At 68.7% G+C, this 24,892-nt stretch overlaps 7 protein-coding genes across 8 annotated transcripts in view; 3 read left to right on the top strand and 4 right to left on the bottom strand.

The window, feature by feature from the left end:
- Positions 1 to 1,470, bottom strand: part of CARNS1 (carnosine synthase 1) — a 23,168-nt gene extending 21,698 nt beyond the window's left edge. The window contains exon 1 of the mRNA XM_040067608.2: positions 1,264 to 1,470. Coding sequence (XP_039923542.1) covers positions 1,264 to 1,470 — 207 coding nt within the window. The remainder of the gene's footprint in view (positions 1 to 1,263) is intronic.
- On the top strand, positions 1,469 to 4,740 carry CLCF1 (cardiotrophin like cytokine factor 1). Its single transcript, XM_040067607.1, has 4 exons — positions 1,469 to 1,677; positions 2,690 to 2,913; positions 3,592 to 3,779; positions 4,222 to 4,740. Exons 1-4 carry the CDS (start codon positions 1,469 to 1,471, stop codon positions 4,711 to 4,713), a joined length of 1,113 nt encoding a protein of 370 aa, XP_039923541.1. The 3' UTR covers positions 4,714 to 4,740.
- Positions 4,741 to 5,734: 994 nt separating this feature from the next.
- LOC120753775 (glycine-N-acyltransferase-like protein 3) lies at positions 5,735 to 7,957 on the bottom strand. Its single transcript, XM_040066462.2, has 5 exons — positions 7,835 to 7,957; positions 7,313 to 7,420; positions 7,092 to 7,218; positions 6,894 to 7,011; positions 5,735 to 6,431 (listed from the first exon to the last, which is right to left on the bottom strand). The coding sequence occupies exons 1-5, from the start codon at positions 7,910 to 7,912 to the stop codon at positions 6,029 to 6,031; spliced, it is 834 nt and encodes a 277-aa protein (XP_039922396.1). The 5' UTR covers positions 7,913 to 7,957; the 3' UTR covers positions 5,735 to 6,028.
- A 142-nt stretch (positions 7,958 to 8,099) lies between these two features.
- LOC120753772 (glycine N-acyltransferase-like protein 3) lies at positions 8,100 to 10,163 on the top strand. Of its 2 annotated transcripts, none has more exons than XM_040066459.1 (6): positions 8,100 to 8,186; positions 8,290 to 8,371; positions 8,694 to 8,801; positions 8,897 to 9,017; positions 9,512 to 9,632; positions 9,794 to 10,163. In XM_040066459.1, the coding sequence occupies exons 2-6, from the start codon at positions 8,294 to 8,296 to the stop codon at positions 10,122 to 10,124; spliced, it is 759 nt and encodes a 252-aa protein (XP_039922393.1). In that variant the 5' UTR covers positions 8,100 to 8,186; positions 8,290 to 8,293; the 3' UTR covers positions 10,125 to 10,163. The 2 variants fall into 2 exon arrangements, with proteins under 2 accessions (XP_039922393.1, XP_039922392.1); XM_040066458.1 differs by having other exon boundaries at positions 9,704 to 10,163.
- A 772-nt stretch (positions 10,164 to 10,935) lies between these two features.
- Positions 10,936 to 12,121, top strand: POLD4 (DNA polymerase delta 4, accessory subunit). The gene is made up of 3 exons (XM_040066519.1): positions 10,936 to 11,237; positions 11,317 to 11,428; positions 11,513 to 12,121. Exons 1-3 carry the CDS (start codon positions 10,997 to 10,999, stop codon positions 11,535 to 11,537), a joined length of 378 nt encoding a protein of 125 aa, XP_039922453.1. The 5' UTR covers positions 10,936 to 10,996; the 3' UTR covers positions 11,538 to 12,121.
- A 477-nt stretch (positions 12,122 to 12,598) lies between these two features.
- SSH3 (slingshot protein phosphatase 3) lies at positions 12,599 to 18,120 on the bottom strand. The gene is given in 18 exon segments (XM_040066340.1): positions 12,599 to 12,789; positions 12,792 to 12,818; positions 12,821 to 12,887; positions 12,889 to 13,221; positions 13,223 to 13,515; positions 13,571 to 13,832; positions 14,090 to 14,290; positions 14,474 to 14,620; positions 14,701 to 14,747; positions 14,821 to 14,949; positions 15,017 to 15,110; positions 15,232 to 15,420; positions 15,804 to 15,869; positions 15,959 to 16,030; positions 16,094 to 16,212; positions 16,973 to 17,138; positions 17,262 to 17,299; positions 18,064 to 18,120. Coding segments are annotated over 18 exon segments (2,415 nt in total). The 5' UTR covers positions 18,115 to 18,120; the 3' UTR covers positions 12,599 to 12,675.
- Positions 18,121 to 18,834: 714 nt separating this feature from the next.
- ANKRD13D (ankyrin repeat domain 13D) lies at positions 18,835 to 24,181 on the bottom strand. Its single transcript, XM_040066368.2, has 15 exons — positions 24,059 to 24,181; positions 23,162 to 23,297; positions 22,956 to 23,080; positions 22,592 to 22,637; positions 22,366 to 22,509; positions 21,781 to 21,970; positions 21,636 to 21,702; positions 21,480 to 21,561; positions 21,206 to 21,267; positions 20,997 to 21,127; positions 20,626 to 20,783; positions 20,411 to 20,542; positions 20,115 to 20,278; positions 19,958 to 20,037; positions 18,835 to 19,645 (listed from the first exon to the last, which is right to left on the bottom strand). Exons 1-15 carry the CDS (start codon positions 24,146 to 24,148, stop codon positions 19,405 to 19,407), a joined length of 1,848 nt encoding a protein of 615 aa, XP_039922302.1. The 5' UTR covers positions 24,149 to 24,181; the 3' UTR covers positions 18,835 to 19,404.
- Between the last annotated feature and the right edge of the window lie 711 nt (positions 24,182 to 24,892).

The following is a 24,892-nucleotide window of genomic DNA, read 5'->3' as shown; positions in this document are numbered from 1 at the left end:
GGCCGTGCCCACCGGGGCCGCCGCTCCACAGCGACCCCAGCCGGGCCGTGCCAGCGGGTCTGGAGCTGCCAGGACGCGTCCCACCACAGCTCAGCGGCGCCACGTGGGCTGCATCGGGGGTCCCCTGCCCTGGCTGGAGAGCGGCCAGCCGTTCTGAACCCCCGGAACGGTGCCGGTGCGCTCCGTCGGGCCGTGTGGCTCCGTGACCTGCGGGAAGGGGTCGAGGTGCCTCGCGTGGCTCCCGGGCGCTGGGCGTGCGTGCGGGGCAGCGGGGTCTGGTTGGGATTAGGGGCCTGCGCCCCCCTCGCCGGCGATGGTGTTTCCATCGTGCCGCTGGCTGGAGCCGGAGCCGGAGCCGGATGGAAATCCAGGCCCAGCTAATACGGCCCTCGCTGGAGTCTCCCGTGCGCGGCCGGCATTTATAAACACACGGAGGAGACAGGATGGTAAACACTCAGCGCCGCGAGCGCAGGCACGGCCGGCACCGGGGGGGACGCGGGGCCACGCGCCCCCCGCGCCACCACCCGCTCCTGGCACGGCGGCCTCGCCCTGGGATGGATGGGATGGATGGGATGGCGTGTGGTAGAACGGGATGGATGGGATGGGGACCCCACTGCGGTGGCTGTCGGGGAGCAAGGGCACACGTGCTCTTCCTGCTGGAGCTCGGCAAGTGCCGTGTCCGTGATATATGGGTGTGGAGCGTGAGCATCCTCGTGTCCCCACCGTGGCTCCACGGGGACGCTGCTACGCTGTGGTGTCACCTCCCCAGACGTAGTGGGGTTAAATGCCAGCAGTGTGGGGACACAGAGGCCGTCTGTCCATGAGCCCTTGGGTATGACCCTCTCCAAGCCCCTCGGAGCTGGCTCCCACATCGGGCCGGGAAACGTCCCGTGGAGGGTTAAGTGGTGCTGATCTGGTGGCCGGGACAGTGGCTGGGGTAGTGGGGACAGGGCTGCTTTGTCCTCAGCGCCACAATCATGCCTGGCCACCGCGAGACCTCCCGTGCCGGCCCCAGGAATGGGGCTGCGGGCTGGGACGGGGCTCTGTTCGCCGCTGGACGCCGGCCCATCAGATAGGGCAGCTCCCGCTGCGGCGTCGGGGGCCGGCTCGGCTCCGTCCTCTGCCAGGGGCTCCGGGGCCAGGGGGTCTCCCCTTCCCGGCTGCCGCCCCCACCCCCGGGGTTTCGGGAAAGCGGCTCTGGGCGGGCTGCGGTCGCTGGGCCCTCGGCGGCTCTGCCCACAGCATGCCCAGGGAACAGCTCACCGTCTCCGTGGCTGAATTCCCGCCTCGGCCGCTGGCAGGGAGTTCTGGCCGGCACTGCCGCCTGCGCCACTGGGCAGGGGGCAGGCCAGGGGTCCCGGGTGTCGCCCCAAAGGCGGGCGAGCCACGTCCCCGCTGCCGCGTGTGCCGGTGGGCCCGGCATGGGTGTCCCGGGGTGCTGTTGGCAGAGCAGGGGGTGCCCGCTCCCATGGCCTCCCATCACCCCGGCTCCTCGGGCGTCCCCAGGGCCCAGCGGGTGACCCTGGGCAGGCACGCCATGAGCTGCTTACGTGGGCTGGGAGCATCCTGGCCGAGCTCCAGGGCCGGTTTTGAAACCCTCGGGCTCTTCCTCTCCGACGTCACCGGGATCCAGCTGTGCCGGCTGGAGCCTCCCTCCTCCGCTGTCTGTGCCGCTGGGTGCCCGGCACCGGCCGCTGGGATGGGGGCGGGAAGGGGACAGCGGGGGCACCCGTCGTGGCTGGGCCGTTTGTCACCGCTGTGCCACGGTCACCGTCACTGCTGTGTCACGGTCACTGTCACTGCTGTGTCACGGTCACCCTCGTTACTGTGCGGTGTCACTGTCACTGCTGTGTCACGGCCACCGTCCCCGCTGTGCCGGGGTCGCCACTGTCACCGCGTCACGGTGACTGCGGCCCGGTGCCATCCGTTCTGCGCATCCCACCATTCCCGTCTCTCAGACCTCCATCCCCTTCCTCCGTCATCCTCACGTCTGGGCCACCTGCCCAGGAGCCATGGTGGCTTCGTCCCAATCTCACATCCCTGCCATCTCCCCCTCATCCCGCTCCCCGGCTGTGTTTGGTTTGGCACCGGCCAGGCCGGGGCGGGTGTAAATCCCGCCTGGAAACCCGAGCCGGCGGTGGGCGAGGGTCCGGCCAAAGCAAACACTGGGAAGGGGGGGTGGTTTGCGTGGTGTGAGTCACCGCGGCCCCCCCCTCCCCGGCCCCCCCGGCCCCTGCTCGCACGCACGCGGGGCCGGCCGCACGCTCCACGCGCCGGAACGCGCCGGAACGCACCGGAACGCGGGCAAGCGGCGGCACGTGCCCACCGCGGGGCACCGGGCAAGCCGGGGCCGGCCGGGGCTGCCACGCACGGGCGCGGAGGGCGCGGGGGGCGTGCGGCGTCGCACGGGGCGGCGTGTCACAGGCGTCCCCTGCGTGGGGCAACGCACACGGCACAACGCACACTCTCCCGGCGCGTCCCGTGGGCTGGTGTGCGCGTCACGCGTTCGCGTGGCAGGTGACACGGCCGGACTGGGGTCCTCGTGGGTGTGCTGCGTCACGCACGTGCACGGTGTCGCACGTACACGGTGTCACAGGTACACGGTGTCACACGTGCACGGTGTCGCACGTACACGGTGTCACACGCCTGCAAAGCGTGGCGGTCCCCATGCCCGTGTGGCGCGTCCCAGGTGTGTCCTGGACGCGCCCCGGAGGTGCCACCAGCGTCCTTGCATGCCTCCGGGGCGCATCCCGGGTGTGACAGCGTCCTGCACGCCCGCGGGGCTCTCTCAGCGAGGCTTGCCGTTTGCAGGACACTCAGGGCAGGACACCCAGGGCGCCGGGGCCCTGGTGGCCGGAGCCGCGGCGTCCCCGAGGACCGTCGTGCGTCACCGGCGGCCGGTGACGGGGAGCGGTGACGCGCGGGGCCGCGGGGGGCTTCCCGCAGCAGGAGCCCCGCGGTGCCGAGCCGTGCCAGCGGCCGGTCTTTCCCGGGAGGAGCTGCCGGGAAGGGCCGACCGCGGCCGGCCGGGGGTGCCAGCTGGCCGGGGAGCGTCCTGGCCGCGGGCCGTGACCTTTGCGCGGCCGGCGGCCGGCGGGGCCGCGCTCCCGGGGCCGCCCTGACGTCAGGCCGATGACGGGGACCCCGCCGGCGCTTTCCGGTGCCTCCGCAAATGTCACCCCGCGCCCCGGCCGCTCCTCGGAGCCGCGTCCCGCCCCCCTTCCCCGCGCTCCCGGTGGCCCCTCGGCGGGGGTCCCCGCCGGGTGCCCGGCCCGCTCCGGCGTTGGCGGTGCCCAAATATATCCCAGGCGTGTGTCCCGGCGGGAATGCCGCGGCCGCGCTGCTCCAGACCATATAAAGGATTGTTGGTGCAGCCGCGGGCGGGAGCGCTCGGAGGGGAGCCGAGGGGTCACCGCGCGGAGATGGGGGGTCCCTGCTGCTCCGGGGAGGGAGCTGAGGTGAGGCGAGGGGGTCCCCACCCTCCCCACCTCCGGTGCCTCGGTTTCCCGACGGGCGGCTCAGGGGTACTCTGCCGGCTCAGCGCCACACCCAACGGAGACGGAGTCTCCCTGTCACCACCTCCCCCCTGAGGTGCTGTGTGTCCCCCCACAGGTGACTCTTGGGGGATCTTCACCTTCCTGTGCGCCGCGCTTTGCAACCTGCCGGCGCTGCCGGCGCTGAACTGCTCCGAGGAGCTGGGCGCCGGCCAGTCCATCCAGCAGACCTACGACCTGACCCGCTACCTGGAGCACCAGCTCCGCACCCTCGCCGGCACCTACGTGAGTCTCCGACCCACCCCCCCCCCACCCCGGGATATCCACTCCGTGCCCAGCTGCTCCCACGCCGGAGGTCACGGAAATGCCTCATCGTCCCCCCGGGCGCAGGGCGGCTCCCGGGAACCCTCCCTTGGGCCCGTGATCCCGTCATGGGCTCGGGCATCCGCCTCGCCCTCGCCGCCGGCGTCACCGACTCACCCGGAGGTTCCCCGTCCCTGCCCTGGCGTGCCCTCGGCGGTGCCGGCGCGTTGCGGGCGCCCAGCGGTGACGGTGGCACCGCCCGGGCTGTGCTGGGAATGCCCGGCTCGGGCAGAGCGGGAAGGGGGACGCGACAGGAGGGCTGGGATGAGCGGGATGCGTTCGAACCGGGGGGCAAGGGGGATTTGGAGGCCGTGAACAGGGTGGACGTGGAGACCTGACCCCCGGCACCCCCGTTCCCTTCCAGCTGAACTACCTGGGGCCCCCCTTCAATGAGCCCGACTTCAACCCGCCGCGGCTGGCGCGTGCCGAGCGGGTGCCCAGCGCCACGGTGGACCTGGACCTGTGGCGGGGCCTGACGGACAACGCCCGCCTGGCCGCCAACTACCGGGCCTACAGCCGCCTGCTCTGCTACCTGCGCGTGCTGGACGGGCAGGTGGGCACGGCCGAGCTGCGCCACCGCCTCGCCCACTTCTGCGCCAGCCTCCAGGGGCTGGTGCTCAGCATCGGCGGCGTCATGTCCTCGCTGGGGTACCCGCTGCCCGCCGGCCCCGCCGGGCCCCCCGCGCCGCCCGGCGCGCCAGCGGCCCCCAATGACTTCCTGAAGAAGATGGATGATTTCTGGCTGCTGAAGGAGCTGCAGACCTGGCTCTGGCGCTCGGCCAAGGACTTCAACCGCCTCAAGAAGAAGGTGCCGCCCGCCGTGGTCACCCTGCGGCTGGAGGCGAGGGGGTTCTGAGCGCCTGCTGGGCTCCCCAGTCCACGGCGCCGCCACGGCCGCGCAGGTCCCCTCTTCCGCCGCCGGTGTGCCTTGAGAAATGGGGCTCCTGACCCCCAAAACCACCCCGCAACCTCATCATCATCTGGCAGTGCCTTGAAAGTTGGGGCTCCTGACGCCAGGTGCCACCACAGCCACCCTGCGGCCCCTCCATCATCGTCGTCACGATACTGTGCCTTAAGGAACAGGGCTCCTGACCCCAAGTGCCGCCACGGCCACCCCGTGTCCCCTGTCCACCACCAGCGTGCTTCGAGGAATAGGGTTCCTGACTCCCAAGTGCCACCACAGCCGCTTCACAACCCCGCTTTCACCACTGTGCCTTGAGTGAGGGGCTCCTGACCCCGAGTGCCACCCACCACAGCCACCTCACATCCCCTCTGTCACCACGCTCTGCTGTAAGGGATGCGTCTCCTGACCCCAAGTGCCACCAAAGCCACTCCCTGTGTCCCCTCTTCGCCACCAGTGTCCCTTTGAAACTGTGTCTCCGGACCCCAGAGTGCTGCCAAAGCCACCCCACACCCTCATCATCACCCAGCTGTGCCCGAAGGGGTGGAGTTCCTGACCCCAAAGTGCCACCACAGTCGCCCCACAGCCGCGCTGCCACTCTGTCGTGTCTTAAGGGACAGGCGTCCTGACTCCCAGGTGCGCCCCCCACGGTGTCCCCAACCCCCCAGGATGCCTGTCCCCATCCCTAAGATCTCCAGAGTGGGTGCAAAACCCCACCCATTCCAAAAAGGACCAACACCCTCTGAGCATAGAATAAACCCCGCCCCAGCCAGCAGCAAGCCCCACCCCTGGAGCAATAGGCTCCGCCCCAGAAGGCAATAAGCCCCACCCACCCACCTACCTGTGTAGCAAGCCCCGCCTCCTCCCCGCAACAGGCCCCACCTCTTTTCCCCAAGCCCCGCCTCCCCCATGGCTGCCCATCGAGGCGGCGGTGGGGCGAGGCCGTGGGGCGCTCTCCCGGTGCGTCTATGAGTGTTTATTTATTGGAGATGTTTATTTATTGGGGTATTTATTGCAGAAGATCTATTCTTGTATGAACGAATAAAAGCCTTTCTCCAGCCCCCCCGCCCGGCCCGCGCCACACCCCGGTGGGGACGGGAGAGAAGGGCTCAGCGCGGAATTTGGGATGTTCCCGTCAGTGCCATCAGTAGGGACCGGAGTGTCAGCGAGCTCAGAGTGGGAGCTGGGGCGTTCCCGTTTCTCACAGGGTGGCGATCCAGGCCCTCTCGTGCCCAGGCGCTCCCTCCCCTCGGCGCCCTCACCCTGGGCGCTACTTTGGGGTGCCCAGGATCATGTAGAAGGTCCCGGGCTGGGGCACGAAGCCGACGGCTTGCAGGGCGTGCAGCGAGGCCGTGTTGTGGGGCAGTACGGCGCCGTAGATGGGGAAGCCGCCGGCGTGCAGCCGCCGGCCCAGCTCGGCCAGCGTGAGCCCGGTGAGGCCGTGCCCGCGCCAGGCGGGCACCGTGTAGCCGTGGCGCAGGCAGCCCTGCCCGTCCAGCAGGCTCCAGGACACCGGGCGGCCGCGGCGGTCCAGCAGGCAGGCGGAGGGCAGCGTCCGCACCAGCCCCAGCAGGAAGGCCTGGCTGCGGGCGTTGCCACCCAGGGCCCACACGGCGTTGAGCAGCGGGACGTGGGATGGGGACACGGGCGCCAGGCGCAGGTCCGGGGGCATCCTGTAATGGGGCATGGCGGAGTGGGGAATGCCTGCTCCCAGCCGGGATGGCAGGTGGGGATGGGAAACGCTGTGCCACCCAAAGGTGGAATCTGGGAGCCTTGTTTTCCCTAGGGGCGGGATCCATGTGCCGTCCAGGTATGGGATTGGGAACTCTTATGCCACCCGGGAGCGGGATTGGGGCCCCCTGTGCCACCCAGGGACATGCTCAGTGAACCCGCTCATGCCACCCAGCGATCCCTGTGCCAGCCAGGGCTGTGCTCAGTGATCCCATTCATGTCACCCTGTGCCTCTCAGGGATGTGTCTGGGAACTCCTGCACCACCAAGGGTTGTGACTGTGACCCCCCGCATTGTGCTACCCAGAAACGTGACAGGTCTCCGTGTACCACCCACGGATGTGACTGGGCCCTCTGTGCCCGTGTCCCCCCAGTGTCCCATGTGTCCCCAGCGCCCCTCACTCACTGCCTGCGGGGCTGAGGGGGCTCGGGGCTTATCATTGCCCGGTACCGGATCGTCTCCACCTTCAGCCCCCTGGCGCTGGCCACCTCCTGCACGGCCTCGTCCAGCCCGTCCTGCATCCCTGGGAACCCCTGTCAGCCAGACAGGGGACCCAGATGGAATGTGGGGGAGCCCTGCGTCCCCTCCCAGTGCCATCCTTACCCATAATCTGGAATGCCCTTTCCCGGGTCACTGCCTCAGTGCCCTCCAGCAGCATCTGCAGGGCTCCCTTGTCCCGGTAGAACACAGACAGCTGGTTGATGTAATAGTCCCTGGGGTCCCTGTGGTCCTGCAAGGGACATGGAGCTGAGGGTGGCACCCCAATTCCCAGGCCCCTGGGGCATGGGGTGCTGCTGCCGGGGCAGGGGCACCCAGGGCGGCACCTCTGGGCGCAGGCGGGTCAGGACAATGCCGAAATGGGGCCAGGAGTCCACCAGCACCTCGTGGGAGAACGGGTTCCCCCTAGCCACCGTCATCACCGTCCCCAGGACCTGCACGACAAGGTCGTTGTCACCGGCAGGACAGGGGAGAGGGGACGGAGGCGTGCCCGGAGTCCCTGGGGTCCCCTCGCCAGCAGGGGAGAGGGAACAACAGAGAGTCCCTGGGGTCTCCGTCTGCAGCAGGGCAGGAGAGAGGGGACAGAGGGGTCCTTGTCCCCAGCAGGGCAGGTGGGGAGGCAGAGGGGTCCCTGGGTCCTCCTCATCACTGGCAAGGCAGGGGAGAGGGGACGGAGGGATCCCGGGAATCGGCAACACTGACAGGGCAAGGGTGCGGGGACAAGAGAGGCCCCAGGGTCCTCACCACCAGCAGAGAGGAAGGGAGGGAGGGAGGGAGGGACAGAGGGGTCCCCAGGGACAGGGCAGAGGGGGCAGAGGGGTCAGAGGGATCCTCGGGGTCCCTGTCACCGGCAGGGTGGCGGGCAGGTTCTTCCGCAGGGTCTCCTCCAGGAGCTGCAGCTGGGCTGGGGACCTCAGGATCAGCATGGCTCCGTGACCGTGGGGCAGGCGGTGACACCGAGGATCCGTGGGGAGCTGGTGGCACTGGGGCAATGTCCCAGAGTGTCCCAGCCGAGCACCCGTCCCCAGGCGGCCGCAGGGCTGGCCCGGTGCCCAGTGTTCAGCAGGATGGACCCTGCTCGCTGCCTCCCCAAGGCAGGGGGCACTCGCTGGCCCGTGACAGCTGGTGGTAACCATTGTCACCGGGTGCCACACAGCCTCCACGGCCCCCCAGAACCCACAGACTCAGGACTGTTGCAGGGTGAGTGCTGGAGGAGCTGGGGACCGTGGGGAAAGGGATGGGGACGGGGACAGGGGCTGTGCCTGGTGGTCCTGTCCCCCTGTTATTGAGGGTCTGTTGGCAGGACAATGAAGATCCTGACGTGCCCAGCCCAGCTGCAGCGCCTGGAGGGGATCCTGAGGAAGAGCCTCCCCTTCGCCCTGCCGGTGATGGGGACCCCACTGACACCCCTGCACTGTGCCACGACTGTTCCCAATGTCACTCATCTGTTGCTGTGATGGGGACCCCAATATCCCCCTTGCCCTGTGCCGTGAGGGGAACCCCAATACCACCCCTGCCCTTTGCCCTGCTGGTGACAGGGACCCCAGTGTCACACCCACCTCTTGCCCTGGTGATGGGCACCCCCGTGTCATTAGGGACCCTTTTGCCACCCTGCTCTGACCCCCCATCTGCCCCCATGTCCCCCATATCAAGCCCCCATCTCTGACCCCATCTGTCCCCTCATTGCTGACCCCCTTTTCCCCCAAGGTCTTCGGGGCGGTGCTGAACATCAACCGGGGCAACCCAGGCCGCTTTGAGGTGCTGGTGGACAAGTGGCCCGAGTTCGGCGCCGTGCTGGCCCGGCCCAGCGGAGAGGTGGCCTCTGGGGACACGGGGAACTGCAGGACGGGGGGTGACACGGTGCCCTGGCACGTGCCAGGTGTGCTCAGAGCACCCATGGGTGCCCCCAGGTGCCGGCGAACGACGGCTACTGGAACACGCAGGCAGCGTTTTACCGAGACCTGGGGGCGTACCGGGCGCTGCTGGAGACCCCCGGGTGCCTGCGCTGGGACGCCGCCTTCACCCTCATCGGTGGCCTGGGGACGCCGGGGTCCTGGGGGGATCCTGGGGAGGGACTGGGCAGCACTGGGAATGTGGGAGACCGGGGGGAGCTGTTGGAGGCAGGGAGGAACTGGGAGGTACTGGTGGAGGGAATTGAGGGTGCTGGGGGACACTGGGGATGGGTGTCTGGGTGCTGGGGAGCACCGGAGGCCTGATTTGGTGTGCTGGGGTGGGGTTTGATGGGTGGGGAGTGTTGGGGTGGGATTTAGGGGCCCTGGGGAGCACCGTGGTTGGATTTGGGGGCGCTGGGGGGCACCGGAGAGTTGCACTGCTGGGTACCCTGGAAGCAGCGTCCTGGGCCTACTGGGGTTGGACTTGGGGATGCTGGGAGCACTGGGAAGCATTGCAGCTGGATTTGTGGTTCTTGGGGACACTGAGGAGGACACAGGGGCCACACAGAGGGTCTGGGGATAGGGCTGGTGGGGTACAGGGGGAACAGGAGCCCCCGACATTCCCACCCCCAGCGCTGCAGGACGGCATGACCGCGGTGTCCCAGGACCTGGCGGGGAGGAAGGGCGTGGAGCTGGACATTGTCGAGTACTACTCCTACTGGCACCCTGACCCCAGCACCATGCCTGAGCCCCGGTGAGAGCCCCCCGCCCTCGTCCCCACACGGGGACACCCCTGAGCCCCCCTCTGACCCCTGCCTTGCCCAGGCCAGCCCCCGGGGTGCGCCTGGGCTCCCTGAGCCCCTCGCACGTGGACCTGCTCAACGACACCTGGCCCTACGGGGGGAACGCCCGCAGCCGGCGCTACCTGGCCGAGATTTTGGGGCGCTTCCCGCAAGTCTGCCTGCAGGACGGCAGCGGGCAGCCCGTGGCCTGGGTGCTGACGGATCATTTCGGGACGGGCACCCACAGCTACACCCTGCCCGAGCAGCGGCGGCGCGGCCACATGCAGGTGGCACTGACGGTGGCGGCGCAGCGGGCGCACGCCCGCGGCTTCCCCACCTTCGGGCACACGGCGCTGGGGAACCGGCCCATGCAGCAGCTGCAGGAGATGCTGGGCCACCAGCGCCTGCCCGGGGTCTGCAGCTACATCCTGCACAATCCCGGCCTGGATAAGGACGGGCCTTGAGGCTCTGCTGTCCCCTGTCTGCGCCGACCTCAAATTAAACAGCGGAGTGGAGTCTCCGATGGCTGCTGTGGGGTTTCCGTGTCCCCCCAGCAGTGACGGTTACCAGCGGTGACACAGCTTGGTGGCTCACATGTCACCGCTGAGGCACACGGTGGGGTCCCCTGGGAGTCACCCCGTCCCAGGGCACGCATCTCGGTTATTCTCAGTTCCCCAAGGGAGGGCTGGAAGCCTCAGGCAAATCCGCGCTGGTGGCACCTGCAGTGTTACCCCCTCAAGCGGGGTGGTGTCACCACAGCTGGGGGTGGCACCGGAGGCACAGACAGTGACCCACAGGACAGAGCGGGACAGGGCAGAGGGTGACGGTGTCACAGCGTGAGTCATGGTTTGGGGGGCTGATGGGGACAGGCAGGGGTGCGACAGTGTCCGGGGCGATAGGGAATGCTGGAAGGGGGATGACAATGCCCAGCGGCAGCAGGGAGAACCACAGGGGTGACAGTGGGACAGTCACACGGGTGACAACGCCAGAGGGTAGTAGGCACAACTAGGGGGTGGCAGTGCATGGAGTGACAGTCACTGACACGCGTGACAGTGCCAGGGAGACAGGGAACACCGGGATGGAGGTAACAGGAACTGCCGCGGGGTGAGAGTGCGGCTGGTGGCGGGGACAACCGGGGGGCGCCGAGGGGGGACGACGGGGGACCGGGACCACCGCGATGGGGGCAGCGGCCGAGGGTGCCCGTGGCCGCTTCCCCAGCCCGGCCCCGCCGCTTCCGCCCGGCCACGGGCAGGGACGAGGGCGGGTCCGTCCGGCGGGTTCCCGGTAGCGGCGGGTCCCGCCCGCTTCCCGGTACTGGCGGCGCCGTGCCAGCTCCATGTCGCGCAGGGCCATGGGGCAGCCCCGGCGCATCACCGACTCCTTCCCGCGGCGGCTGCGGCGGCGGGGCTCGGGCCGGCCCCCGGGCAGGCTCAAGGACAAAAAGGACAAGGATAAGGACAAGGTGCAGGTGAAGGGGCGGGACTGTCCCCGCTCCCCCTCGCAGCCCCCTCCGGACCCGGCGCTCCTGGAAATGTTGCGGCGTTTCGACCTCTCCTGGGAATACGGACCCTGCACCGGTGAGCATCCCCGGTTCCCCCGCTTGTCCCGGTTGCCCCGGGCTCCCCCCGGCCCCGCTGAGCCCCCGGTATCCCGCAGGGATCACCCGCCTGCAGCGATGGGAGCGGGCACAAGAGCTGGGGCTGAGCCCCCCCGGCCCCGTCCGTGACGCCCTCCTGGAGCACCGGGACAACCCCGATGTCACCTACAGGTGAGTGTGGGATGGGATGGGGCACAGGATGTCCTCTCCCGGTTCCCCCCTCCCTTCCCGCTGACCCCCGTTGTGCCTCCGCAGCCTCTGGCACGACTACGAGCTCTGAGCTGCTGCGCTGAAGAAGTGTGGGGAGCCATTGCTGACGCCCCCAGAGCCTATTCCAGGGACACCGGGCGGATTAAAGCTGGTGTGAGCGAAGGAAGGGGTGCCGTGTGCTGTCTGGGGGGGCACAGGGTGGGGTGAAGCCCTTGGGGTGCAGCGGGAGGGCAGGGAGTTGCATCCTCCCAAAAAAACGCCAGGTGAGGTGTCCAGTCTCACAGTTTAATGCCACCCAACTGGGACCCAGGGAGAAAAATCTGTTCTTGGGCGGAGAAAGGGAGGTGGGATAATTTTTTTCCCCAGGAATGGGGTGAAAAAATGAAGAATGAAGTATAATATCGGGTGAAAGGGAGCATAGGGGGGGTGAGGCAGGTGGCTGTGGATTGTGGGCATGTCCTGCAGTGGGGTGGGAAGAGTGACAGTGTCCTGTGGGATTCATATGTTTAGTAGCCCTAATTAGCAGCTTTGCTGTGTGCAGAATCGCAAATGAGAGGATGTGTCTGTTAATTATTCAGGTTATCGATGACTTAATTCACCAGCTCTTTCTGTTGCTTCATCAATAAAATAAATTGTTTCTATCCCGAGGCTGCAGTGGAGCATTGGAGCCGGCAGTAACCTGGGATAAGGTGGGATGGGTGGGGGGCCACCCACAACTCCCATCCCGCTCGCACTGCAGGCTCCCAGTCCTCTGGATTGTGTTATCCTGCCGGATCTGGTCCCGTTGTTGGAACTGCAGTCCCTTGGATATCTTCTACAGGGACAGAATTCCTCTGCTGGGCACAGGATGGAGGTGTTTAGGTGGGCCTCCAAAAAATAAACACCCTGCACCCAGCCAACGCAGGGTTGTGCCCTCCTGGTGGGAAGAAGGAGGGAGATTCCCACACTCCTTCCTTGGCAGAGGGTCAGTCCCAGGAAAGGGTGAAGCGTTGGGATGGCTCCAGCCGCAGGAACAGCCCAAGGAGATGGACAGCAGCAGTCTCAGGGGCAACCTCCTTCCCTGGATGGGTGGGTTTAGGTGGGATTTTGGGAAGGAATGCCTCCCTGTGAGGGTGGTGAGGCCATGGCGAAGATTGCCCAGAGAAGCTGATTACCCCATCCTTGGAAATGTCCAAGGCCTGGTTGGATGGAGCTTGAAGCAACCTGGGCTAGTGGAAGGTGTCCTGTGGGTCAGGGCTGACATCACACGAAGGGATGCCATGGAGGGAGGGGGCCGATGCCATCTCACGGGGTGGTGGGAGAAGCACGCGTGACTTTCCCCTCCACCATGGCCACAGCGAGCTGCGGACCCGCTGTGTGCTTCAGTCCTCCGCTGCCGAGCCTCGGGGCTACCCCAGTCCCGATTCCAGCAGCAATTCCAGCCCTGATCCCAGCCTAGGCACCAGTCCAGGCCTAGGCCGCGACGGTTGCCATGGCAACCCGGAAGTTGTTCCTCTCGCGCCAAGGCCGCCGGGAGTCGTAGTTTCCTCCGTGCCCCTCAACATGGCGCCGCTGGGTCCCCGTGCCAGCCCGCTGCCCCCTAAGCGTTCACTCCGGTCCCTACTGACAGCACCCCACCCTCCAGATGCTCAGAGTCACAAAGACATCAGGGGCTGCCATTTCCACGCTTTATTGCCAGTGCAGGAGCGGTGTCGGTGCTTGTGCGTGTGGGGCGGAGGCAGAGGCACCTCCCAGCCCCAGAGCGCGGGCGGGCCGTGCCGGCTGGATGGCCTCGCCCCCGTGCGTAGGCCGCGCCCTCTTGTTGCTATGGCAGCGAGGAGGCGCCGTCCCATGCCCCCCCAATTAAGGAGTGGGTCCATCCGTGTGGGCGTGTCCGGGCTCTTGGGTGTGGCACTGGGTGTGGCCGTCGCTATGGGTGTGGTCCCAAAACGGGGCGGGGCCACCATCCAGGCTGGCCTGGCGCACCACGCCGCGCGGGCGGGACGAGGGTCGGGACCTCGGGGAGGGACCCCCTGCTCCCTCCGTGGCCTCAAACACCTGAGGGGAGCACAGCGGGGTCACCCCACAGCTGAACCCCCCCATCCCACCCTGCCCCCTGCTCACCTCCTCGGCCAGGGGCTCCCCCAGCACCTCGGGGGGCTCGGGGGTCTCCAGCAGGCTGATGCTCCGCATGACGGAGCACAGGGAGATGCGGGGGCGCCGGGAGGCCCCCAGCATCCCCCCACCAGCTGCCTCCTCCTCGGAGGGCTGCGGGGAGGCCAGCGGGGAGGCCAGCGGGGACAGGCCACTCGTGTCCCTTGCGGTGTCCTCCTCGGGGTGCGGTGCCTGCTCGGCCGCCCGGGGCTCCCACAGGCTGCTGTGCCGGCTGCCACAGACCTGTCAATCAGCACCCGGCCACTCCCCCTGCTGGGAGCCACACCCATGCAGCAGGGTGGGGTTCCCCTTGGTTCCTCCCATGCAAAAACCCCACACCCTCGCAGGTAGGGCCTGGCCACAAAAGCCTCACCCACTCAACGCAAAGGGGTCCCTACAGCCCCCACCCCCTTACCATAGAGGGGTGTGGTTATGCCAGCCCCCACCCAGCTGTCCCCACCCCCGTGTCCCCACCCTGTCCCCACGCACCTGGCGCTCAGGATGCCCTGGTAGAAGTCGAGCTGGCGCATGAAGCCGGGGTTGGGCAGGACTCCCGGCCGGCAGTGCCGGACGTGCCGCAGCGCCCGCTCCAGGGGCCACCCGAACTCCTTCATGGCGTAGGCCAGCACCGTGGCGGCCGAGCGGCTCAGCCCCATCCGGCAGTGCACCAGCGCCCGGCCTCCCGCCGCCCTGCGGTACCCACTGCTGGCACCGTGGCACGGGGGGCACTCGGGGACACAGAGCTTCCAGCGTCCCCCAGCTGCCCCAGCGTCACCGCGGCCACCATGTTCGCAGGGCACCCCAGCGCCTCGGTCGTCAAGACCCCTCCCCACGTCCCCCTGTGTGCCCCCGATGTCCCCCGTGCCCACTGACCGGACGCGGGAGAGGAAGAGGAAAGTGTCGTTCCAGTGGGGCAGGAGCTCGGCCGCCTCCTCATCGTACACCCGCACGTTCATGTACGTGAACAGCGCCGGGAAGAAGTTGTCGATCTCCCGTGCCACGTTCAGGATGTGGGTGACCCTGCAGTGACGCCAGTGGCACCCCAGGGGCTCCCCATGGCGACTCCACGCCGCCCCACGACGGTGCCACCCCACGCTCACCTATTCTGCTGCAGCTCCTCCAGGTTGGCCGCGTTCCACTCGGAGCCCTGCGCGGTGACAGCGGTGAGGGGAGGGGACGCTAACACCCGCCCCGCCCGCCCCACCTGCCCTGCCGCCCACCAGGTAGAGGTGCGGGAAGACGCGGGAAGGCCGATCCATCTGCGCCAGCACCAGCAGCATCTCGTTGTCAATGAAATCCTTGTGCTCGGCCAGGCTGTGCCCCGTGCGCCGCTCCAGCTCCTCTCGCACCTGGGCACCGCCCCGGGTGAGGGGTGGCCCTGCCGGTCCCAGGGACACCCCGCCCGGTGCCACCCACCTCCTTGGACGTGACGTTCTCCAGGTCGGCCACGGCCATCACCTCCCGCAGCAGCGCCCGCACCGCCTGCTCCGACAGCTCCGGCACCGCTGGCCTGCCACCGGCACCGCCTTGTCACCGCTGTCACCCGCCCCGCCCGGGCCACGCCCTGCCAGGCGCGGCAGCGATTGGCCAGCAAGCTGCGGGGTGTGGCAGGGGCGTTGCAGGGAGCTCACCGGAGCGGCGTGGGCGAGGCGGGGCGCACGGACTCGAGGTCGGCCATGGCCAGCCACTCGTTGAGGCAGCTCTGCTCCGAGCCCAGCGCCGCCGCGTAGCCGCGGGCCCAGGCCAGCGCGGGGCCGCCGGGGATGTGCCCGCCGCGGGCCGCGTCCTCGCAGGCGCGGTGCAGCTCCTGCAGCACGGCCCTGCCGCACAGCACCTGCCACCCTTGCGCCGCCACCGCTCCCCCCGACAGCCGTGTCCCCCTCGCTGGCTGTCCCCACCAGTGGGTGCCACCCGAACCCTCCCCAGCTCCTTCCCCGTGGCCGTGCCCAGGCGCCCGTGGCAGTGCCCGTGGTGATACCCAAATCCCCCGTGCCCGCATCCCTGCGTCCGGCGCGGCGCCCACGTTGCCCAGGATGGTGACGGCATCCCTGGTGTCCCTAGCAGTGCCACATCCCTCGTGTCTGCCGTGGAGCTGAGACCCCCTGTGCCCCTGGCAGTGTCCCAGTGCCCGAGGCGGTGCCCCCTGCCCTCGTGCTCAGGGTGGTCCCCAAGCCCCCCATGGTCAGTCCCGGGCCTCGCTCACCACATGGTCTGCACAGAGATGGGCTTGAAGATGCGCGTCTCTCCCCCCGATGTCACGCTGAAACCCCTGCGCATCACGGGGACGCAAGCGGCTCACGGCGGGCACCCCGACCTCTCTAAGCCCCTCCCTGTCCCAAAACTCCGTCCCACCCTTACCCGTCGCCGTCGAGGAACACCTGGGTGTCGCTCCAGAGGGGCAGCACCATGCCCAGCGTGCAGCGGGTGGCCCTGGGGCAGGCAGAGGTCAGGGAGTGCCGACGTCTCCTCGGGCCCTCCCCGCACCCTGCTCACCCCTCGTGGGCGAAATCCACTCCCAGCAGCGCCGTCTCTGCCTCGGCTCCCGCCTCCTCCGGCCTCACCAGCAGCAGGTACCGCACCCGCCGCGGCCGCGCCGACTCCAGCCGCACCGCCTGCCGGAAAGGGGGGCATCGGAGCGGGGATCTGCCCCTTCCCCGTGATCCCAGTGACCCGGAGGAGCACGGGGCTGGGCCATGCCCCCTCCTTGTGGAAGGGGTTTCAGCAGGTCCGTAAGCCCAAAGTGTAAAGGTAGCTGAAGGAGAAACTGGTAACAGCCGTGTCTGCTACCCCTAAAAGGAATTTCACCGAGGTTGTTGGCGTGGAAACCGAGGGGAGAAGGAGGAGAGGGACATAAACAACCTGCAGCTGGAAGAAGTGTGCTTGGAAAAGTTTTGTGAACTTGGTTGAAAGTTTTGTGAAGTTGGTCGAAAACAGCGGTGGAGACTTTTTGTGCCAATGAGCGTTGTGCCGGTTTTTTGTGCCCAACGAGTGGTCAAATGTTGATTTTTTTTTTTGTGACCAATGAGTGGTTGACATTTGTTAAGTGTATAAAAGACAGCGTGCTGTGAGAATAAACAGAAGCCTCCTGAAGACTCCACTGTGTCATTTTGTGCATTGTGACCCTCCCAACAACGACACCTCCTCATCACTTCCCACTCCATCTCTATCCCCATCCAATCCATGCCAGATTCCTGTACCCTTCCTCGATGTTTCTATCTCCATCCCGTCCCCACCTTCATCCCATCCCCATCCTCAGCCCAGCCCATCCTGTCCCACCCTGTCAATTTTCCCTCCCCACCTTGTCCCCACCCACCTCCTTCCCCGTCCACATCCCCTCCCCGTGTTCCTGGAGTAGGGGAATCCATGTCCTACCAGCCGGATGGCATCCTGGGGGCGCAGCAGCTGCATCATGAGGTGCAGGTGCTGCTCCTGCTGTCCCGGGGCTGTCCTGGGGGGCTCGGCCGGGGGGGGCTCGGCCGGGGGGGGCTCCTCAGCAGGCAGCAGCCTCGCAGCCCCCTTGACCATGACGAAGCTCTGCCTGGGGGGCAGGAGGGTCCTGAGCCCCCGGGGCACCCCCAGAGCGCTCCCCCAAGGTGGGAGGAGCTGTGTCCCCATCCCACGCCAGTGTCCCCCACGCCGAGGCTTTGGAACCCCCTCTCACCGTCGCTGCAGCTGGCCACGTCTGGGAACATCTTCCTCCTGCGAATTGGGAGGCAGTTCCTGGGGGAAATGCGACTCCGGGGTATGGACCCGGCTGGGGGGGTCCCACAAGCTCCCACCAGCATGGACACCACAGACCAGTGACCCCCTAAACACCCCCACCAAAAATAGTGTGGGGTGTAGGGACCCTTCGGGGGTCCCAGTGTGGAGATGGATCCATGGGAGCCCCTCGGGATGGCGGGGGGTGTGGCCTGTCCCTGTGCCCCCCATCCCTGGCTGGGTGAAAGCGCTGGAAGCGGGACTCTGGGATGAACGCATGGAAAAGGCCCAGTGGTTAGGGGGGGTGGAGTGAGGGGGGGCACTGGGACAGCGAAGGGACTGGGAGCACTGGGGAAAGTGGGAGCGACTCGGGACAGCCACATCCCCCCTCCATCCACACCTCCGTATTCCTCCCCTAACTATGGGGAAACCCCAGCCGCGAGTTCAGGAAACTCCAACGCGTGCGGAGGGCAACTCCCAGTAAACTCCCGCTAAAGTCCCATCGGCAGCGCCCGGGATGACCCCGCGCCGGGAGCGACCGGAGCAACCTTCACCCCTCCACCCCCGGGACAGCGGGACCTTCCGGGGCACCGGGAACCGAGAAACCCCCCCGCGCAGCCCCATTCCCCACGCCGGGATCGCCGGGACCGGCCCGTTCCCCCGGAGCACCGGGACCCCCCGGCCCACCCCGCAGCCCCGCGGCTCTGGGACGGCCCGTTCTCCCCCGGGATGCCCGGTGCTTCCCGCCGCGGTGCCGCACTCACCGCGGGGCCCCCGGCGGAGCCCCCCGCCCGCCGCACCGTCACCAGCGCCATGCCCCGCCGCGCCGCCCCCCCCGCACCAGGAAGCGCCGCCGCTGCCCCGCCCGCACGGGAACGGGAACGGGAGCGGGAGCGGGAGCGGGCACGTCCTGGCACGGCACGGCTCCCCTCGCCACGGAAACACCGCAGCCGGGAGCCCCGGAGCGCCCTCCCTTCAGAGCGGCGCCTCCCCGGTGCCCCGGAGCCCCCGCGTCCGTGTGGACGAGCCAAGATCGGCGCTCCAGCGCTTGAGACGGCCCCAGCTCCTCCGAAAGTGGGAACCCTCCGAGGGCCCCCGGCACTCGGGGCCCTCCCCGAGGCACCCGGAACCTGAGATGCCTTCCCCAGATCCCCAGAAACTGTGGACCCCCGCCCCGAGGGTCCCCCCGGCTCCTGGGACACCCCAGGCTTCAGCCGCTGGGAATGCCCCAAGTGTCCCCGGCAGGTCGCTCCCAGAGAACTCCTCGCGACCCCCGTGTGTCCACAGCCGAGGCTCCCCTCCCTGGGCAGGGGTCTTTTCCCGAGCCATATAAACAAATCAAATCAATCCCTGGGCCAGGACTGGGGGCACAGGGCCAGATTTGGGGCGAGCTGAAGAGGAGCAGCCCACTGCTGCCACCCACACGCTTACTGGATGAACCCCATCACCTGAGCCCCACCCTACCTGCAGGATCCATCCCTTTTCCCAGGCTCCCACCCCACCCATCCCTCCCTAGGCACAGACACACGTGTGTGTATATATATATATATATATATATAATATATGTATATGTACAGACATTCGGGGCCCCCCTGCCCCCCACTGCCCCAAAGGACAAGGCCTGGGGGTCCCCCAGCAGTCTCCCCCCACACTGCAGTGCCTTAAAAAAGGGGTCACCTGCATCCCACGGGAACCCTCGGGTCCGTCCTGCCCCCCAGGGGGTCACAGTACAACACCAAAGAGGAAGGGGGGTCCCTAGGGAGGGGTCCTGGGGGCAGGGGTATCCCTGGAGGGGCAGGCTCCAGGCGAGGGTCCCCGGGCTGAGGTTTGAGCCTGGTGGGAGAAGAGCCCTGGATTGGGGGTCCCGGGGTTAGGAGGATCCCTGGATCAAATCCCCTGTGCGGGGGCCGTGCCCACATCAGGGGGGTCCCCATGGTTGGGGGGCCATCCCAGCACCGGCCGCTCCCCAGGCAGGGCCGTGCCCGCGCCGGGGCGCCCCCCGGGTGGGGTGTCCCTATCCCTGCAAGGGGTGTCCCCACGCGGGACATCGGCGTCCCGAGCGCGGGGTGACCCCGTATGGGACGCCCCTGCTCCGTCGTGGGGCGCTACTTCTCGGTGAGGGAGAGGCGCAGGATGCGCTGCAGCTCCTCGTCCTCCTCGCGCCGCCGCCGCTCCCGCTCCTCCTGCTCCCGCTCCGACAGCGCCATGGCCAGGCGCAGCTGCTCCGCGAAGCTGCCGTACCCGGGGGGGCCCGGGGGGCTCCCGCCGCCCGCCCCGGGGGGGCTCCCGGCGGCCGGGGGCTCGGCGCTGGGCCCGGCCTGCAGTAGCATGCTCTCCTGCAGGGCCCTGGGGAGGGGACGGCAGCGGGGCCACGGCCACGTCACGGGAGCCGCATCCCCTCTGGCACACCTGTGCCCCACCCCTGGTAGCCACACCCACACCTGCGGTTAGCCACGCCCATTATGGCCACACCCTTTGGGCAGCAAGAGGCTCCTCCCTTCCAGCCCCTCCCCTGGCCACACCCTGACACCTTTAACCCGTGCCCTCCGACCCCGTGGACCCTGTACCTGCCCCACCCCGACACCTTCAACCCCTGCCCCTCCCAGTCTGGCCCCGCCCGGGCACGGCGGGTGTGGCACCCCACGGGTGGAACCTCACCTTTCCAGCTGCAGGTCCTCATCGTAGGGCGGCGGCTCGGCGCCGGGGCGGGTGTTGGTCAGCGCCTCCCAGATGGTCACCTGCGGGGCGCGGCCAGGCGTTAGGGGCGCGTCCGGGCGCGTGCGGGGCGCGTCCGGGCGAGGGGGCGCGGCCGCACCTGGTCGGTCTCGGTGCCGGCGTCCAGCAGGCTCTGCTGGATGGCGAACTGCAGCAGGTCGTCGTCCTCGTCCCGCAGGGGCTCGCTGCGCCCCGCGCCCAGCACCGTGTAGCCCGCCGGCACCTCGAACACGCCCGCCTCCACCTCGCACGGGAACGGCCACGCTGCCGCGCACGGGGAGCCGTCGGCACCCTCGGGAGGCCCCGTGGCCGCCCGCGGCGCCCCGTGACGCCCCACGCCCCGCCCCATGCCGTATCCGCGGGATCCCGGCGCCCCCCCGGCTCCCCCAGCCTCACCTCTGGGCCCCGAGGGCTGGGCGCCGGCGGGCTCCTGAGGGGCGCAGATCCGCACGGAGCCCAGGGGCTGGTCGCACCCGCACAGGTTGCTGAAGGTGATGCGGGCGTTGAGCACGTGGAACAGCGGGATCTCTGCGGGCACGGGGGATCAATGAAAGCCCCAGATGGATTCCTGCCACTATCAATCCCGCCCCAAACGAAGTTTTCCCTCTCACCGATCTTGACGGGGAAGCCGGGGGGCAGCTTGAGGGTGATGAAGTCGCGCAGTTTGGCGAAGTGGGCATTGGAGATGGCCATGAGGTCGATGATGGGCGTCACCTGCTCCGCCAGAGACAGCGGGTGCTGCTCACACAGCCACAGCGTCGCCTTGAACCTGCCCGGGCACCACTGTGGGCACGGGGACCCGGAGGGGCCACCAGCCACCAGCACCACCCCAGTGCCACTGCCCTGGGGCCCTGGCCACGTCCCCAGGGTGTGGACCACAGTGGCACGGCCCCGAGGACCCTGTCACCACCGCCCCACGGGTCCTGCTGCCCAGTGCCACATCCTTGCCCCACAGGTCCCGAGCCTGGGGCGGTGGCCTCACCTCTGCACCTTGCTGGACATCTCGATGGGGCGCCCAATGTTGCGGGTCTCCAGGTCGAAGTGGGGGTCGAAGTACTCCTCGGGGGTGATGGCCGTGGGGTTGGTGGGGCTGGCAGCCTGCAGGACAGGTGCCTGTGGGGACACCAGCACCGCTCAGCCCCTCCATGGAGACCCCCGGTTTCCCCGGCGACCCCCGGGATGGCCACTCACCCCGTTGTGTGTGCCGTGCTGCTGCGCGATGCCCAGGAAGGAGTGGAAGGGGGTCTTGGAGCCTGAGGGGAGAGGGGGGTGCAAGGGTGAGGCGTGGGCAGTGGGAGGGACTCCCAGGGCTGTCACCGGTCAGACCCCTCAGGGGTGACACCCCGCACGCCGCCCCACGCCTGCCACGTCACGCCCCGCATCCAGAGTGTCCCATAGCCGGCGTGACACACCCACGGTGTCCCCAGCGTGTGCACCCCTGACGGGCTGACAGGGCTGCCGTCACCTTTGCTGCGTGACTTGTCCTGGTCAGACAGATGCTCCGTCCTGGTCTTGGTGACCAGCTCCACGTTGCTGGCACTGTACACCTGTGCGGGGACACCGTCAGGCCTGCCGCACTCCAGGGCGTCCGTGCCATCCCCCGCCACGGCTCCGTGCTCACCTTGGCCTCGTAGCCGCTGACCACCTCCATCTTCTCCGAGCGCCAGCCCCAGATCCCAGACTTGTTCCTGGCGGAGTGGGGAGGCCTCAGGTCACCCTCTGGCGCCAGCGTTTCCTCCCCTTCCAGCCCTCCCTCCCCCTCCCACCTCTCGAAGGCGATGTTCCGGGTGTCCAGGTGCGTGGAGACGATGGGCGAGGTGAGCCGGCCGGCCACGTGCTCCTCGGTGGGCTGCATGGCCGCCAGCAGCAGCTCGGGCTCGTGCAGCGCCAGCGCCAGCGTCTCCGTGTACACCACCTGCTTGTCGTGGTCCACCTCCATCACCACGGCCCCCTCGTCTGCCGGGACACGGCAGCGGTCAGCACCCGGCCTGGGTGGGGCACCGGGGATCTGGGGGGATCAGCATTCCCTCGGGAAGGGGGAACTGAGGTTTCCTCCGTGAGATCCGGGGAACTGGGGGTCACTGATGCACGTGAAAGAACCGAGGTGTCCCGCAGGGGAGAGGGGAACTGGAATCCCTGGAGGGGATCTGGGAGGTCCTCATGGGAGTGTTTATAGAGCAGAGGGTCCAGGGGAACCCCTGTCGGGAACCTGGGGTCTTTACAGGGGTGTACTCATAGTGCAAGGGGTCTGTGCCTCCCCACGAAGACTGCAGGGAATCCAGACAGCTCTGAACTTATGGTGCAGGGGGCTGGGGGCTCCCCAAGGTGACCGAGGGGGGCTCGGAGCTGACCTTCCCCCTTGAAGATGTAGCTGCGGCGGCCGCGCTGCCACGTCATGTGCTCGAAGCCCAGGAGGGTGGTGTCCACCCGCAGGCTCTCGCCGCGCTTCCACACGCGGTACACGTCGCTGGGACACACCTTGGACACCAGGGGCACTGCGGGAGCAGGGACCCCTCAGTCCCGCCGCCGGGGGGACGCCGGGGACCCCCTTCCCCCGCCCAGCCCGGCCACGCTCACCCCAGCTCGTGAACTCCCACTTCATCTCCACGTAGAAGTCGGATGCCTGGAAGGGATGAGGAGCACGGTGAGGGGCTGGGGGCTCCCTGCTGGGGTCACTGGGGAGCAGGGGGAGTCTGGGGGGCAGGGATGGGGGGCCCTGCTGGGGCGTCCTGGGTGGGGATCAGGGCAGTCTGGGGAAGCGGGGTTGGACAGGCAAGGTGTCCCTGGGGAAAGAGTGGGGTCATGGAGGAGACAGGGGGTGCTGGGGCGACTTGGGGGGCTCTCTGCTGGGGTCACTGGAGAGGTGGGGAGTCTTGAGCGAAGGGCTGGGGCCGGTGGGTGTCCCTGGGGAGCTCTGGGGCGCAGTTCTGGGGGGCTCTACCCGCCGCAGCTTGCTGAGCAGCTCGGGGATGCCGGCGAGGCGCCGCGTCGCCCGCTGGTAGTCACGGTACTGGAGCACCAGCTGCACCATCTCCGGGTCCCCCGTGCTCACCGCCTCCTGCAGCACTGGGGACAAGGGGGTGCCATCAGCCAGGGGCCATCCGCACCCCCGGACGGCGTCCCCGAGTCCCCGTGGTGTCCCCGTACCCGTCCATCCATTGGCGTTCTCCCGGCCCACGTTGGCGTTGTGCCGCAGCAGCACCCGCACCGACTCCAGGTGGCCCAGAGACACGGCCAGCTCCAGGGGCGTCCGGCCACGCGGGTCTGTCAGCTCCACGTCGTGCTGGAAGGGCGCTGGGGTCACTGTCCCCTCCCCGTGCCACCCCAGTGCCCCCCGGTGCTCCCAACCCCCTCTTCTCCCGGCGGTGCCAGCCCGCTCCCAGAGCTCTCGGTTGCTTCCAGGCCTTCGGTGCTCCAGCCCCTTATTATCCCAGCGTCACCGGTCCTTCCAGTGCCACCAGTTCTTCCAGTGCTCCCGGTCCCCTGAGTCCCTTGGTACTCCCAGTCCCCGCACCACTCCCAGTCCTCCTCCAGCACTCCCAGTTCCCCCAAATGCTCCCAGTGCTGCCGGCTCCCCGTGCTCCCAGTCTTCCCGACCTACCTCCGGTTTCCCCCGGCCCCCTGTGCGCCCAGTTTCTCCCAGTTCCCCCAGTCTCCCCTGGCGCTTCCAGTCCCCCTGCAACGCTCCCCAGAGCTCCCAGTGCCCTGTGCCCCCAGCCTTCCCCGATGCTCCCCCAGTCCCTCAAGGCTTCCCAGCGCTCCCAGTATCTCCCAGCGCTCCCAGTCCCGGCAGCGCTCCCGATCCTTCCAATCCTCCCAGCATCCCCCCGCCCCCCGCCGCGCACAGCATTCCCGGTTTCCCCCAAGCGCTCCCGGTCCCCCCCAGCATTCCCAGCGCTCCCAGTCCCCGCACCCCCGCGCCGCGGTCCCCGCCGTTCTCCATCCCCTCCCCTCCCGCCCGCTCCCCTTCCCGGTGCCGGTGCGTGGGGGGGGGCGCCCGCTGCCCGGCGCCGCTCCCGGTGCCGCTCCCGGCGCCGTTCCCACCGTCCCGGCGCGCAGGGCGCTGTCCAGCGCCTGGTGCCGGTTGTGCCAGACGAGCCGGTGCAGCGGGAAGGTCTCGGCGGGCCGGGCCATCCCGGTACCATGTCCCCGGGGCCGCCGGGGCGGACGGACCGGGCCGCAGAGCGGGGCCTGCCCGCAATGGCTGCGCGGGGGCGGCGGCGGCGCAGCGCGGCGGCGCGGGGCGGGGCCGCACCGGGCACCGGGAACAGCCGACGGCACCGGCAGCGGGAAAAGGGGACGGCATCGCCGCCGGGAACGGGCAGCGGGAAAGGGAACGGGCACTGGCGCCCGGAAAAGGGGAACCGGCAAGGGGAACGGGCACCGGGCGCGGGAGGGGGCAGCGGGAAAGGGAACGGGGCTCCGGAAACGTTATCGGCACCGGGAACGGGAGCAGGCAGCGGGCGTCGTTTAATGCAGCAGCACCGGGAATGGGACTGGAACACACACCCGACACAGCGCGGGGCCGTCGGGCTTGAAAACAGGGATCCTCCATCCCCCAGCTGAGCGCCGGTACCGGCGGCTGCCCGTGCCCAGCATCTCTTGCAGGGACCCGGGGCTCCCCGAGCCTTTTTACATCGTAACAGCAGTGGGCGCCCCGTGCTCAGGACCATCGCGTGTCCAGTCCTGGGTTCATCCCATCCCGTCCCGTCCCGTCGCGGCCCTGCCGCTCCCCAGGAATGCCGGAGCACCAGCCCGGCTGTGCCGCGCCCCGGCCCTGACGCGCTGCCCGCAGGCAGGGTGTGGGCAGGAGAGGTGGCACCTGCACTGCCGGGTGACAAGCGACAGCCAAGATCATCCCTGGGGACAGCGCAGCGA

The sequence above is a fragment of the Hirundo rustica genome, chromosome 6 (assembly GCF_015227805.2).
Source record: "Hirundo rustica isolate bHirRus1 chromosome 6, bHirRus1.pri.v3, whole genome shotgun sequence".
Classification (NCBI taxonomy): Eukaryota; Metazoa; Chordata; class Aves; order Passeriformes; family Hirundinidae; genus Hirundo; species Hirundo rustica.
The sequence above is the reverse complement of the archived record's forward strand: the minus strand, read 5'-3'. Positions and strand labels throughout refer to the sequence as shown.

Coding starts and splice junctions, on each gene's coding strand:
- CLCF1 (XM_040067607.1), top strand. CDS start 1,469: ATGGCCTCCCATCACCCCGGCTCCTCGGGCGTCCCCAGGGCCCAGCGG. Junction 2,914..3,591: donor GCGGCCGGTGACGGGGAGCG/GTGACGCGCGGG, acceptor CTCCCCCCTGAG/GTGCTGTGTGTCCCCCCACA. Junction 3,780..4,221: donor GCACCCTCGCCGGCACCTAC/GTGAGTCTCCGA, acceptor GTTCCCTTCCAG/CTGAACTACCTGGGGCCCCC.
- LOC120753775 (XM_040066462.2), bottom strand. CDS start 7,912: ATGCTGATCCTGAGGTCCCCAGCCCAGCTGCAGCTCCTGGAGGAGACC. Junction 7,421..7,834: donor ACCTGCCCGCCACCCTGCCG/GTGACAGGGACC, acceptor CTTGTCGTGCAG/GTCCTGGGGACGGTGATGAC. Junction 7,219..7,312: donor TGACCCGCCTGCGCCCAGAG/GTGCCGCCCTGG, acceptor TGTCCCTTGCAG/GACCACAGGGACCCCAGGGA.
- LOC120753772 (XM_040066458.1), top strand. CDS start 8,294: ATGAAGATCCTGACGTGCCCAGCCCAGCTGCAGCGCCTGGAGGGGATC. Junction 8,802..8,896: donor TGGCCCGGCCCAGCGGAGAG/GTGGCCTCTGGG, acceptor GGGTGCCCCCAG/GTGCCGGCGAACGACGGCTA. Junction 9,633..9,703: donor AGCACCATGCCTGAGCCCCG/GTGAGAGCCCCC, acceptor TGCCTTGCCCAG/GCCAGCCCCCGGGGTGCGCC.
- POLD4 (XM_040066519.1), top strand. CDS start 10,997: ATGTCGCGCAGGGCCATGGGGCAGCCCCGGCGCATCACCGACTCCTTC. Junction 11,238..11,316: donor GGAATACGGACCCTGCACCG/GTGAGCATCCCC, acceptor GGTATCCCGCAG/GGATCACCCGCCTGCAGCGA. Junction 11,429..11,512: donor AACCCCGATGTCACCTACAG/GTGAGTGTGGGA, acceptor GTGCCTCCGCAG/CCTCTGGCACGACTACGAGC.
- ANKRD13D (XM_040066368.2), bottom strand. CDS start 24,148: ATGGCCCGGCCCGCCGAGACCTTCCCGCTGCACCGGCTCGTCTGGCAC. Junction 22,510..22,591: donor GTGGGAGTTCACGAGCTGGG/GTGAGCGTGGCC, acceptor CTGCTCCCGCAG/TGCCCCTGGTGTCCAAGGTG. Junction 20,784..20,996: donor ATGTCCAGCAAGGTGCAGAG/GTGAGGCCACCG, acceptor GTGCCCGGGCAG/GTTCAAGGCGACGCTGTGGC.